Here is a 13,824-nt window from a genome sequence, read left to right on the forward strand (position 1 = left end):
GGGGTGTGGGTTCGATCCCTGGTCAGGGAACTAAGATCCCACATGCTGCACAGCCAGAAAATAATAATAAAAATAAAGAAATACAATGGGGGTGATGATAACAAGCCTTCCTTCTTAGGGCTCTTGTGCACCTTGCCCAAGACAAGTATGGGAGAGAAGCCCATACTGCCTGGCGGGTAGAAAGCACCCTGTCTAGGCACAAGCGAGTCTTCCTCATCTGTTTCTATGCTCCAGCTATTTGGACTGTTCCTTCCTGCTGACTTTCACAGAGCAGGGAGTGGGTGCTGGGCAACCCCAGAACTGGGAATCAGGTGGGCTTCTGTAGCCTCTTCTGGCTCTGTCACATAATGGGTCTTTGCACTAATTGTCCCGGCCACTGAGCTGGTTTCCTTGGCCTTCTGGGAGCCATTTGCCTTAGAAGTTTGCAGCCCAGGGCTCCCCAGGGTGGAAGGAAACTTAGAGTCGGCAACAAGAAGCTAATTGTTCCCAGCTCAGCTCCTCTGCAGGATTCGAGCCTCCCCCTTCCCTCCCCTGCTGCCCCCCAGAGTCCCAATTAAGAGGTTTCTCCAGCCAGCCAGCACTGCCGGTGAGAGCTGCAGCCTTGGCCCAGGAAGGCCTCGGTTATGTGCCTTCCCGGGAGGAAGATGCCACGGCTGGAGTGTGTCCCAACCTAGACGCTCCCTCCTTTTTGCCGTGCTGTGCCAAGTTGCTTCAGTCGTGTCTGACTCTGCGACCCCATGGACTGTGGCCCGCCAGCCTCCTCTGTGGGATTCTCCAGGTAAGAATCCTGGAGTGGGTTGCCAGGCCCTCCTCCAGGGGAGCTTCCCGACCCAGAGATCAAACGTGCATCTCATGTCTCCTGCGTTGGCAGGGGGGTTCTTTACCACTGAGCCACCTGGGAAGCCCCCCTCCTTTGTTTACCAGCAGAAAAATTCTCTTGGTGATTTAATCTCAGTCTCTTCCTGTCCAGCCACCTTGACCTTGAAGCAATAGAGGCTGAGACTGCTAGTCCTAGAAACACTCTTGGTTGTTGCATATGGATGGCTGGAGAATCTCCTTGAAGTGTCTGCGGTCACCGCCAGGTCACCAGATCTCTAGGCTCCAAGCCAGAGCCCGAAGTTCTCTCCCCTTCACGGCTGGCTTCCTGGTGACACGTGTCAGCATGCCCACCCCCCGTGCTGCCTGCCTGCACGTGAGGACACGGAGAAGGTGGCCGTCTGCACACCAAGGAAAGAAGCCTCAGACAGAACCAACCCTAGGACACCCAGACCTCGGACTTCAGGCTTCCAGAACTTTGAGGGGATATACTTCTGGTGTTTAAGCCGCCCAGACCGCGGTACTGTGTGAAGACAGTCGGAGCAGCAAGTCCACTTCCACTCCTGTTTCTAGCGTTTCCCTAATGCCTGTTATGTGTTTGCCATTCTGCTCAAAAAATTACAAATATCCTCATTTAATCCTCACATAACCCCAAGGAATAAAAATTAGCATCATTTTCATGCACAAATGAGGGAACACAATGTATCTTGCTTCCCCAGCAGCTAGACATGCGTAGGGTCAGGCTCAATAAATATTTACTGAAGAAAGGGTGCTCACATGGACTATCGCACTCATCCAGAGAGCCGGTGAGAGACAGAGCCAGGACTCTAATCCAGGCTCTGAGTCCTAGTCCAGCCCTAAACACACTGGGTTGGGTCAAGTACAGTCCAAGGACTTGAATGCTCCCCTAAGCTCACGGCTCAGGGGTAAGAAGCGTGTTTTAGATTTTTCTGATGGGGCCACGGCTCTGCGGAGGTCCCGAGCCTGAAACAAACCTGTTTTTTTTCTATAACCCAGTCTCACTGAGACTGCGCTGGTGCACCTGGTCACAGACAGGTCAAGGTCCGTACTCCCCAGGGCGTGGACGTGGACTTGGGGGCAGCCCGAGGCCCTCTGCCTTGATGCTCTGCTTGGCCTGAGCCAGTGATTTCAGAAACACAGCGGGGATGCCGCCCTGCACCCTCTCTCGCCTTCTTCCCTTCTCTCCAGCCTGCGTCCTCCTTCCAGGCTCCCACCCGGGACCAGGAGAGACCTCACGTACCTTGTAGCCCTGGTTGATGCCGTTGATGAACTGGGGGCTGGGGGCATTCCAGGTGAAGCGGATGGTCGTGGAGTTGGTGGCTTCGGCATGCACGTTGCCTGGAGGGACTGTGGGGACTGGAGGAGAGCAGGGAGATGGGGGTGTGGGTGGAGGGGCCATAGTCTGTCTGTCTGCCTGGCCCAGGGAAGCAGAGAAAACACACGAGGTCTGCAGACACAGCTTGACGCCCCTCCCCCACATGGAGACTTGAGACGCTCTCTTGCTGTAGATTGCGTGCGCGCTTGGTGGCTCAGTCGAGTCTGACTCTTTGTGACCCCACGGACTGTAGCCCGCCAGGCTCCTCTGTCCATGGGGTTCTCCAGGCAAGAATACTGCAGGCGGTCGCCATTCCCTCCTCCAGGGGATCTTTCCAACCCAGGGATCGAACTGGCGTCTCCTGCTTGGCAGGCAGATTCTTTACCACTGAGCCACCTGGGAAGCTTCTGTAGATTAGTTTGGGTTTAATAAAACCGCTCTGGCCCATTTCACAGGATGCCCATAAATACAGGTGATGAATCTGAAAATGCTCAGGGTGGTTTTTAGGTGCGACGCTAAACGTAAGCTGTTTCATGATCCAGTTAATGGGAAACTTCACAGAAGGTCCCTGTGCCCCTGAAGCCTCTGCCTTCATCACACCCGCCCCAACCTCTTCATCTTCTCCATCCTCCCGCCCTACAGGGTAACTGGGCACCGTGTGCAGTAGCCTGGGGCTGGATAAAACAGGCGACGTGGTTGAGGCAGCCAGGACTGGTGCCGCGGCTGCTCAGTCGCTCAGTCCTGTCTGACTCTTGGCGACCCCATGGACTGCAGCCGGCCAGGCTTCTCTGTCCATGCAATTTCCCAGGGAAGAATACTGGAGTGGGTTGCCATTTCCTTCTCCAGGGGATCTTCCCGACCCAGGGATCAAACCCAGATCTCCTGCACTGCAGGCAGATTCTTTACCATCTGAGCCACCTGGGAAGCCCACGTCAGGACCGGGCAAGTACGGGATCCCACAGGCACAGACCTGGGAGAAGAAGCAGCGGCCACTGTCTCCACCCACCTCCCTGCAGCGTCCACTCGGTGACTTTGCTGCTGTAGACGCCCAGCCCGGCGCTGTTGTAGGCGGCCACCTCGATCTCGTAGTTGGTCCAGATGATGAGGTCCTCGAGCAGCAGGTTATTGACATCGGCATCCGTGATGTTCTTATACTGGTACCCGACCGGAAGCCCGGCCAGGCAGTACCTGAGGGAAGAAAGCCAGGATGCCAAGGATGAGAGTCGGCCTGCATGGCCCCTTGTCCAGAAAGCTGTCTGTGATGGCGGAAATGGTCCACATCCGTGCTGTCCGATCGGGTAGCTGCTGGACACCTGAGATGTGCTTAAGTGCAACTGAGGAATTACATTTGTCATTTAATTTCTTTTTATTAATTTAAATAGTTGCAAGTGACCAGAGGCTACCCTACTGGATAACACAGGTGTAGGGGTTGTGTCTGGACTATTCTTTTTGATGGGGGAGAATGTTGCTGGTGGGACGGTTAACAGGATGCTGAGAGCTCCTGGGAAGATCTCACTGGTTTCAGCTTTGAGGGGTCATTGATGGGAGAGTGGTCTCCAAACCCTGGGCTGACTTTCCTTCTTGCTCTAGGAGAACAGCTCCCTCTTTCGACAGCCACTCACTTTGGTGGAGACAAAAAGGCCTGAGGCCACCTGCTCTACAAAGTTCCACCTCCACTGGAAAAAAGAACACACGGTAATAAAGGAATGGGATCTGGATGGGCACGTTTTGGAGGATGGATAGCTTACAGGAGAACCACAGTACATACATAGTTTCGATTCTAATTATTAGGCAATTAGAGGCCCCAGATTATTTTGATGCATCACAAAACCCCACATCAATGGTTCTCAAAGCCTTAGTGTGCCTTAAGGACACTTGAAAAGCTTGCTGGGCTTACCCCAAAGTCCCCCATTCAGTAGTTCAGGGGTGGGACCTGAGAATTTTCATTCCCATCTAGTTCTCAAGTGATGCTGACGCTGCTGGTCCAGGGACCACACTCTGAGAACCACTGACCTTTAGAGTCACCAAAAGACCCACAACACAATTAACTGATTATGGAGTAGCCGAACTAATAATACCTGATAACAGAATAGCCAAACCAATAATAACTTCTTCCAAAATCAGGGAATTTCAATGTTGTGAGTGTTCAGGAAAGAGACATGGGAAGTTGCCAGCATTTTGCAACCAGCCAGAGTTCAGAATATTGATGAGAGTCCTCAGTAGTTTCACATAACAGGCTAAAATTTTCTTTTCTGAATACCAAAGTTCAGTTACAACTTAATAATAAGCTTTTAGGTTACCAGTAAGGAGCCTGGTGGGCTACAGTCCCTGGAGTCACAGAGTCGGACTCGACTGAGTGACTAATACTTTCACTTTTTCAAAGTGTCCACAGTCAGACTGAAAAACAAAAGGCTGTAAAACTGGGCCTCATTTTGCAGTAAAGACCAAGGAAAGGAATCCCACTTTTTTTTGGTCGTGCCATGCAGCATGTTGGATCTTAATTCCCTGACCGGGGATCAAACCTGCAGCAGAAGCAGACTCTTAACCACAGGACCGCCAGGGAAGTCCCCAGGTTTCCACTTTTTAACCATTCTTGGCCAAGCAGTTGCCCGCTGGGGAAACCTGGCCGCGGATAGTTACCTGCCTCCCTGTAGCCCTGATGTCCAGCTGACTTGCCTATCCATACCGCCTTAAGGAGACTACACTGTATCTCCTCTTTCACCATTCCTATTGGTTTCCGAGGCTGTCACTGCTGGAAGTTCTTCTGGATGTCTAGCCTCAATCCTTCCTACTGTAAGGTAGGCATTTCTTGTCTGGTCCTTGTTAGATAGAGAAGGACCTGCCACGAATCTGCTCTATTTTCCAACCCACTCCCGACCCTCCCCATCTCCGTCCCCTTGAGTCTGGGCAGCCCCTTCTCTTCCCTGCTGTCCCTGGGGTGGACACCTACCTGATGATGTAGCCCTTGAGGATGCCATTCTGGTGGCTCTCAGGAGGTGGCTGCCACTGGATCATGATGGACTGGTTGGTCCGGCCACTGGCGATGACGTTCTGTGGAGGGGCTGTGGGGGGCTCTTCAGGAAGAGAGACCCTGGAAAACATCAAGAATGGACAGGTCTTTTTACTCCTTGTCTCGACGGCAAGCACGGAAGTTTAATGGGATATGAAGAGACCCCACCCCTACTCTGTCCCTGGAGATTCTGCGCAATTGCTGTGTGCCTTTGGGTGAGTCACTTAACCTCTCTGAGCTTGTTTCTTTATCTGAAAAAGCAGTATAGTAAAGCTCCATTTGTTTGCTTTATAAAAGTGGTTGGAGCTCAAATGACACAACGTCTTTTTAAAACACTCCCTGCTGGCAAACTGTTGTTGTTCACTCGCTAAGTCACGGCAGACCCTTGGCAATCCCACGCCAGGCTCCACGGGGTTCTCCAGGCAAGAATCCTGGAGTGGGTTGCCATTTCCTCCTCCAGGGGATCTTCCCGACCCAGGGATTGAACCTGCGTCTCCTGCATTGGCAGGCAGGTTCTTTATCACTGAGCCACTGGGGAAGTCCCTGGAAAGCACCAGATGAGTGTATTTTCTGTGTGGTTGGCGGACACAGGCCTTGGTTTCCCATTTGTCAAAGAAGCTGCCGTCAAGTCTGGTGGAGGTCACGAGTGTTGGAAAATTTTAGAAGCAGAAGTGTTTAAAACACTCACCTCCCCATCACCAGCTGGTGGTGAACTGGAAACAGGCTTCCTTTGCTAACCAGCTGAGCCCTGACTGGGGCGGGGCAGGCCGGGTGGGGTGAGAGTTTGAGCCTCCTCCGACCCTGTACCCTGAAGCCCGCGGCTACTGCGTTTCCTTCTCTGGCACGGCCAGGTGACGCAGCATTCCAGTTCTGTGTATTTTTCATAACTGACAGGCATCCACAAACAACAAAAGTTAATTATTTCTGATGATGTCTTTCCCTCTTTGTTTATGTTTTTGTTCCCTGGTGGATAGCTTTTCTAAAATGTACTGCACCCTCCCATGTCTTTGTACAGCCCAAAGTGAGGGTAATTTAAGCTTTTCCCGTGTGACTCAGGGCTGTTAGGATGCAGATTCAGTAGGAAGATGAATCAGTGTTACAAGGGGAAGCCTGAATGACTGGAGAAGTTATAGGATGGTTCCCCCTCACTTCGGGGCTTCTTGTTATTGGGATTTTGTAGCTCTGAAAGGTTGGGTCTGTATTTATTTTGTTCTCTGCATCACCTCTCATGGTCCAATCATGGCCTGGCCCATAGTAGATGCTCAATAAACAGTGAATGAGGGCCCTCCCTGGTGGGTCAGTGGTTATGAATCCACCTTCCAATGCAGGGGATGCAGGTTCGATCCCTGGTCAGGGAACAAAGATCCCACATGCCTCGGGGCAACTAGGCCCACGAGCTACAACCATGAGCCTGTGTTCTCTGGAGACAACTAGAGAGAAGCCTGAGGACGGCAAGGAGAGATCCGGGTGCCACAACTAAGGCCTGCTGTAGCAAGAAAATAAAAAGAAGAACTGCCAAAAAACAAAACAAAAATGGTGAATGACTAAATTCTCCAGGCCAGGCTGTTCTCTGCCACTTGCTCCTGCTAGAGTGTCACGCCTCAATGGCATCTGGTTCGTAAAAGCCAGAAAGACTCAAGCTCACAGGAACTGTAGAGAAACCACAACGACTGATTTAACCCGGGTGGGGGGAGGGGTCTGGGTACACATCAAACAGCAAAGTGCATCCCTGGCTCCCTTAGCAAATATTATCACTGCTTATTTCTGGGCTCCCAATTCTGCTCCATTGATCTGTATGTCTATTTTTTTTTTTTTTTTTTTTTTTGCTGTGCCGCCCGGCTTGTAGGATTTTAGTTCCCTGAACAGGGATTGAACCCAGGCCATGGCAGTGAAAGTGCTGAGTCCTAACCACTCAGGGAATTCCCTGTGTGTCTATTTTGAGAAGAGTAGCATGCTGTTTTGGTGACCATAGCTTTGTAGTATAGTTTGGAACTAAGCAGTATGATGCCTCTGGCTCTCTGCTTTGTTCTCAGGATTGTTTGGGGTATTTGGGGCTTTTTGTGGCTCTATACAAATTTCAGGATTGTTTTTTTGAAAAATTCCATTGGAATTGTGATAGGGATGGCATTGAATCAATAGATGGCTTAGGGTGATATGGACATTTTAACAATATGAACTCTTCTCAAAGGGGAAAGGACGGTCTCTTCAATAAAGATGTTGGGAAAATTGGAAAACCACATGCAGAAGAAGGTAACTGGACCCCTATCTTACACCACTCACAAAAATTTTTTAACTCGAAATGGATTAAAGACAAACTTAAGACCTGAAACTACAAAACTCCTAGACTAAAACATAGGGGAAAATCTCCTTGACATTGGTCTTGGCAGCAATTTCCTGGATATGATACCAAAAGCACAAGTAACAAAAGAAAAACAAATAAGCAGGACTGTATCAAACTAAAAAGCATCTGCACAGCAAAAGAAACAGCAAGATGAAAAGGCAGCCTACAGAATGGGAGAACATATTTGCAAACCATATGTCTGATAAGGGGTTAATATCCAAAATATATAAAGAACTCATACAACTCAGTAGCCAAAAACTAAACATCTCATAAAAAAAAAAATGGACAAATGGGCTGCACATTTTTTCCAAAGAAGACAAATGAATGACCGAAAACGTGCTCAACATCACACATCAACAAGGAAATGCAAATCAAAACTACAGTGAGGCATCGCCTTATACCCAACAGAGTGGCTATTATCCAAGACAAGAGATAACAAATGTTGGCAAGGATGCGGCTAAAAGGAACCCTTTAAGCACTGCTGGTGGGAATATAAATTGGTCTAGAGACTATGGAAAACAGCGTAGAGGTTCCCCCCAAAATTAAAAGTAGTACTACCATTTGATCCAGCCATCCATAGGGCCTCAAAAACGTATCTGCACCCCCATATTCACTGCAGCACTATTCACAACATCCAAGAGATGGAAACAACTTAAATGTACATCGTTACACAAAGAAGTACTTTCCATGAGAAGGAAACTCTGCAACCATATGGACGGGCCAGGGGGCACTGTGCCCAATGAAGGAAGTCAGCAGAGAGAAACAAACACTGCGTGACCTCGCTTCTCCGTGCAAGTCGAGCTCAGAGAAACAGAGGAGAGCGGTGACGAATAGGGGCTGGGGGTTGAGGGCACGGGGAGATGCTGTTCAGAAGGTATAAACTGCAGTGGTAGAGTAACCAGTTCTGGGGAGAGAAAGCAGGCGTGGTGATTACAGCTAATGACACTGTATTACGCCCTTGGAGGTTGCTAAGAGAGGGGATTTTAAATGTTCTCACCACAAAAACGAAACGGTAAATATGTGACAGGATAGGGGTGTCAGCTAACGCCACGGGGGAACCAATCTGCCATATAGGAGTGTGTCAAATCACACTGCACGTCTTAAACTTATACCGTGTTTCACGTCCATGATATCTCAATCCATCTGCAAAAATATAAACATAAAAAAAATAAAAAAGAGCAAAGCACACAGCTTTGGGGCATGGGATCGGGGGTCACTGTCGTTCTGACCGGATGCCTCCTTTCTCACTAGAGGACGCTGCTTGCCCTTCGGGGATCTAGGTGGGTAGAATGTGCCTGCTACATATAAGCAGGTATTAGAGTGGATGAACTATGTTGCTGTTCAATTGTCGTCATTAAAAAAAGAAAGGCTTGATGAAGGCTTCATGGGGTCTGAGCCATGCAAGGCATTGCACACGGAGATCCGAGGAGATCCTCAGTGATTTTGGAACTTCATGCACACTTAGCGATGGGGATGTGGAGCAGAATGGGGTGACTGTTGGAACTTGCATGGCTCACAGAGAGATGCACAGCTCAACCAGATTAGTGCTTATCCCTTGCCAGGCTCTGCTCACAGCCCTTCACTCGTACGCCTGAATTTTTCTGCCTCCTTGTGAGACAGGTGTCAGCACAGTTACCCCCATCCTGCAGATGCACAGACTGAGGCCTCAAGGGGTCTGAGAGGGGCCACCAGGACCTGCCCAGCAGCATGCCCCCCCCGCCCCTGCCACAGTGGTTTTGGCAGCAGGTGGCCCCGCCCGGCCCCTGCCCTCCACTGGAGTCCCCGACGCCAACCCTGCGCCCCTCACCTCTCCGTGTCCTTGCTGAACTGTCCCTTCCCTACGTCATTGACAGCACAAAGACGGAACTGGTAGGACCGTGCAGGGACCAAGCCCTTGACCATCACGGAAGTAGCTTCAGGGTCCACGCTGGCCAGGAGCACCGTCCAGGGGGCATCTGCCGGGACAGAGGGTGGAGGCAGCGGTGGGCACCTTGGGGGGCATGCTTCCTCCTGCTCCCACTCCCTGCAGCACTCCAGCCTCGTAGTTAACACCTCCCACCCAGCTTGGTCCAGTAGAGACTGGCCGTGACTTTCTGGGTCCTCTTAGCCCGCGTGTCCCAGGGCTGGAGGGTACTGACTGGGGACCGAGCCAGGCTTAGGGGAACTGAGATGCATTTGTCTTTTCTATCCTTTTTTCCCCCTCAAATTGATGAGCTAACTGTATTTAAAACACCCTGCAAGTGATGCCTGCTAATTTGGGAGCTCACAGCTTGGGGATGCAGGATAAGAAGAAATAAGAAAACTAATGCCCAGCGTCGTGGAGGCTGCTGGGGGCCGGGCTCCGGCTCCAGCCAGTGCCTCATCCCGCTCCCTCCTCACAGGACTCGGGGAGGCGGATGCCGGGGCTCCACGCTGGGGAGCGGGCCGCCCTGCCTGCGGTTGGTCCGGGGGGCGGGCGCGGACCCTTACTGTTCTCGGACATCTCCAGGACGTAGCGGATCAGCGGGCTGTTGCCGTCGAAGGGTTTGGCCCAGGTCAGGTTGATGGCCCTCCTCTCCGAGGTACTGAGGGTCGCCACGGGGTGCTCGGGGGCGTGAGGCAGCTGCCTGGAGGAGACAGACGCAGTGGGGCCCCCGGAGGTCTCGAGTCAGGGGACGCCAGGACTCGGTCTGAGCCCCCATGACATCTGGCGCGCAGCCCCCAGCCAAGCCTTCGGGCGTCACCTAGAGACTGCGTACCGGCCATAACCCAGGCTCCCCGCCCTGCACGGGGGTCTCCCGGAGCTGGGACAGGCCCGCGGGTGCTGGGGTGCCGCGGGCGGGCTCGGGTCGCCCCCGGCGTGGTGGACCGCCAGACCGGGCCGGCCCCTCGCTGCCTGAGCCTCCGCGTCCCGGAGGCGGGCAGGCCGCCCTCACCTCACGCGCAGGTGGGCGCTGCGGGAGTCGTTGCCGCCGGCCGAGAGCACCCGGCAGGTGTAGGTGCCGATGTCCCCGGACCAGGTCTGCGAGATGTGTAGGGAGCCGTTCCTGTCCAGGCGGACGCGAGGGTTGCCCTCTGTGCTCAGCGCGACGCCGTCTTTCTCCCAGACGTACCTGAGAAGGGGAAGAGCTGCTGAGGAGAGAGACGAAGGCCAGGTGGGGCGGGGGGCTGCTGGAGGGGGCTCGGCCCAGGGCTGGTCTGGAGCAGGGGCTCCAAAGGCGGGCGGGGGGCGAGCCCCAGGCCAGGGCGGGGCACCCACCATCACACCCGGGCGGAGGGGCGGGGCGGAACCACATCAAGTCGGCATCCAGCGTTTACACCTTCAGTTCGGGCCCAGGCCCCAGGTTGGTTGCTTCTGACCCGAAGCCACCGCCAAGCCGCCCAGAGAGGGCAAAAGCTATTCTCCCAAAGAGGTTAAAAGATTACAGCTGGAAAAAGGATGAACGCTTCCGTCTAGACTACATTTGGGGATTAGTTTTATGAAGAGAACCATCACATCAATGCATCACTGTGACAAATTGACCTCAGTGTCCAAAAAAAAAAAATCACTTTAGCTTTGGTCAGTCAGTACAAAGGGGGACTTGAGAAATTACACACACGCCCACGCCTGACAATGAGAAATGCCTGCTCTGGATTTGTTCTGGAGGAGACACAACAATTGTCATCAACACACACAGGGTGCCAGCTCCTGGGAGGATGCTGGGCAGCTGCCCCCCAGGGAAGGTGGACCAGGGCGACCAGGGTGGGGCTGGGCTGGGGCGCTTTGCAAATAAGCCATCAATCGCTTAGTGTGGGGACAAGGACTGTCTGTGCAGCCCTAGAACTCTCTGGGTTTAGGGAGGGTGAGATGACTGGAGAGAATGAGCCTGTACTAGTTTTAACTTAAAGTTTTTTTAAAAAAGTCAGAAAAGTAGCAAGTACAGATGAGAAAAGAGTAGAAAAAAAAGAGAGAAAATTCAACCGTTTTCCCCTATTGTTGTTCAGTCGCTCAGTCGTGTCCAACTCCTTGCGACCCCATGGACTGCAGCATGCCAGGTTCCCCTGTCCTTCACCAGCTCCCACAGCTTGCTCAAACTCAAGTCCATAGAGTCGGTGATGCCATCCAGCCATCTCATCCTCTGTCGCCCCCTTCTCCTCCTGCTCCCAATCCTTCCCAGCATCAGGGTCTTTTCCAGTGAGTCGGCCCTTCACATCAGGTGGTGAAAGTATTGCAGCTTCAGCTTCATCATCAGTCCTTCCAATGGATATTCAGGGGTGGCATCTGAGGGTAAACCTTCCAGACGCTTCTCTCCTGGCCCCCTGGGCAGTTACCACAGGGCTACTACGGTCTGGGCTTGAATGTTCCCTGGCCACTTACTGGTGTTGTGGTCCTGGGGATGCTTATTGAAGACGGTGTGCCTCATTTTTCTCATTTGTCATATGAGGAAAGAAATACCATCCACCCCATAGGGTTGCCGTAAGGACTGTGTGAGTTAATATAAAATACTGGAGTAGCGCTGGAAACATGGTGATTGATAGAGGTTATGATATATGTTTACTGATACAGTAGATTTTGAATATAAATAATACCTAGCTGCTGCTGGAAAATCCAAAGGACAGAGGAGCCTGGTAGGCTACAGTCCATGGGGTTGCTAAGAGTCGGACACGACTGAGCGACTTCACTTTCACTTTTCCCTTTCATGCACTGGAGAAGGAAATGGCAACGCACTCCAGTATTCTTGCCTGGAGAATCCCAGGGACGGGGGAGCCTGGTGGGCTGCAGTCTATGAGGTCGCACAGAGTCGGACACGACTGAAGCGTCTTAGCAGCAGCAGCAGCAGCTGCTGTATAGCACAGGGAGCTCAGCTCGTGGTGACCCTAGATGGGTGGGATGGGGGCGGTGAGCAGGCATTCCAAGAGGGAGGGGATATATGTAGACGTATGGCTGATTCACTTTGTTGTACAGCAGAAGCCAACACAACATTGTAAAGCAATTATACTCCAATAAAAAAAAACAAAACACAATACCTAGCTATTCATCCATCCTGATTTTAAAGCTGCCTTTTCCACCCAAGATGATATCATAAATTCCATTTAATGTGACGTTTCTTCATCATGGTTCACTTGGCTGCATAGTACTTCAAATAATCATTCCTCTGTAATTGATCCCGTAATGATGGGCATCCAATTTACCTCCTTGTTTTCTTTCTTTAAAAAAATTTTTTTTTGGCCACATCACATGGCATGTGAGACTTTAGTTCCCCAGCCAGGTATCAAGCCTGCATCCTCTGCACTGGAGGCAGGGAGTCTCAACCACAGGACAGTCAGAGAAGTCCCTAGCTCCTTGTTTTCTGATCTTACAGCTAATGCTGTGATGAACACCTTTATGGCAAAATATTTGCCCATTCTAAATCACTTCCTCTGGGATAAATTCTCAGCAATAAATCACTGAGTTAAATGCTAAGGCTTTTAATACATATTTTGCAAATCGCCAAAAGTGATCACCGTCAGTTCATCTCTTTGTCTAGAGAAGGATCATCCTCACCAGCACTGACAGGATAGGTAGAATTTTACTTAAAAGTGAATCTAGCTGCAGAGGGTAACGCCTGCTTACGAAACAACCTGTGACAAGCAGACACACTCTGTCCAGGATAGCATGCATTAGGAAGCGTCTATCACTACATGAGTGTTTGTGCCGAAACAACTAAGTTTGAATCTAAAGATCAGTTTGTTGTTTAGTTGCTAAGTTGTGTCAGACTCTTTGTGACCCCATGGACTGTAGTCCGCCAGGCTCCTCTGTCCATGGGATTTCCCAGGCAAGAACACTGGAGTGGGTTGCCATTTCTTAACTCCAGGGAATCTTCCCAGCCCAGGGATTGAACCTACATCTCCTGCATTGCATGCAGATTCTTTACTGCTGAGCCACCAGAGAAGCCCCCATGATTAATTACTTACATCTAAACAGAAATACAAGAGATAGAAGAAGAAGTGAACCACAGCATGAAAAAGCAGCTAGCCAAATCCAGATGTGGGCTATTCTACAGCAAGAATATTCTGCAAATTATGGCCCACTGCCCGTTTGTGTACACAAACAGAACACACACACAGATACAAACCCATTTGTTTACAGATTGCATATGACTGCTTTTGAACTGCAGACACAGACGTGAGAGGCTGTGACAAAGACTATATTGCCCTCAAAGCCTAAAATATTTACTCTTTGGCTCTTTACAGAAAAAATTTGAGGATGTCTCTCCTGTAGAACCTGGTTTCTCCAACTTATTAAGTGCATGAAAACAAGACAAAACTGAAAACCAAAATAAAGACAAAAATAAAAGAAAGGGAACCATGTAGAATAAAAGA

General features: G+C 51.1%; 1 protein-coding gene across 1 annotated transcript in view; it reads right to left on the reverse strand.

Moving 5' to 3' along the window:
* Window positions 1-13,824, reverse strand: part of SDK2 (sidekick cell adhesion molecule 2) — a 268,402-nt gene that overhangs the window by 61,439 nt on the left and 193,139 nt on the right. The window contains exons 13-18 of the mRNA XM_081581340.1: window positions 10,419-10,595; window positions 9,973-10,109; window positions 9,311-9,458; window positions 5,103-5,243; window positions 3,159-3,340; window positions 2,078-2,193 (exon numbers count right to left, since the gene is read on the reverse strand). Of these exons, the coding sequence (XP_081437466.1) occupies window positions 2,078-2,193; window positions 3,159-3,340; window positions 5,103-5,243; window positions 9,311-9,458; window positions 9,973-10,109; window positions 10,419-10,595 (901 nt within the window). The remainder of the gene's footprint in view (window positions 1-2,077; window positions 2,194-3,158; window positions 3,341-5,102; window positions 5,244-9,310; window positions 9,459-9,972; window positions 10,110-10,418; window positions 10,596-13,824) is intronic.

The sequence above is a fragment of the Giraffa tippelskirchi genome, chromosome 3, assembly GCF_054371585.1.
Source record: "Giraffa tippelskirchi isolate mGirTip1 chromosome 3, T2T-mGirTip1v1.2.pri, whole genome shotgun sequence".
Taxonomy (NCBI): domain Eukaryota; kingdom Metazoa; phylum Chordata; class Mammalia; order Artiodactyla; family Giraffidae; genus Giraffa; species Giraffa tippelskirchi.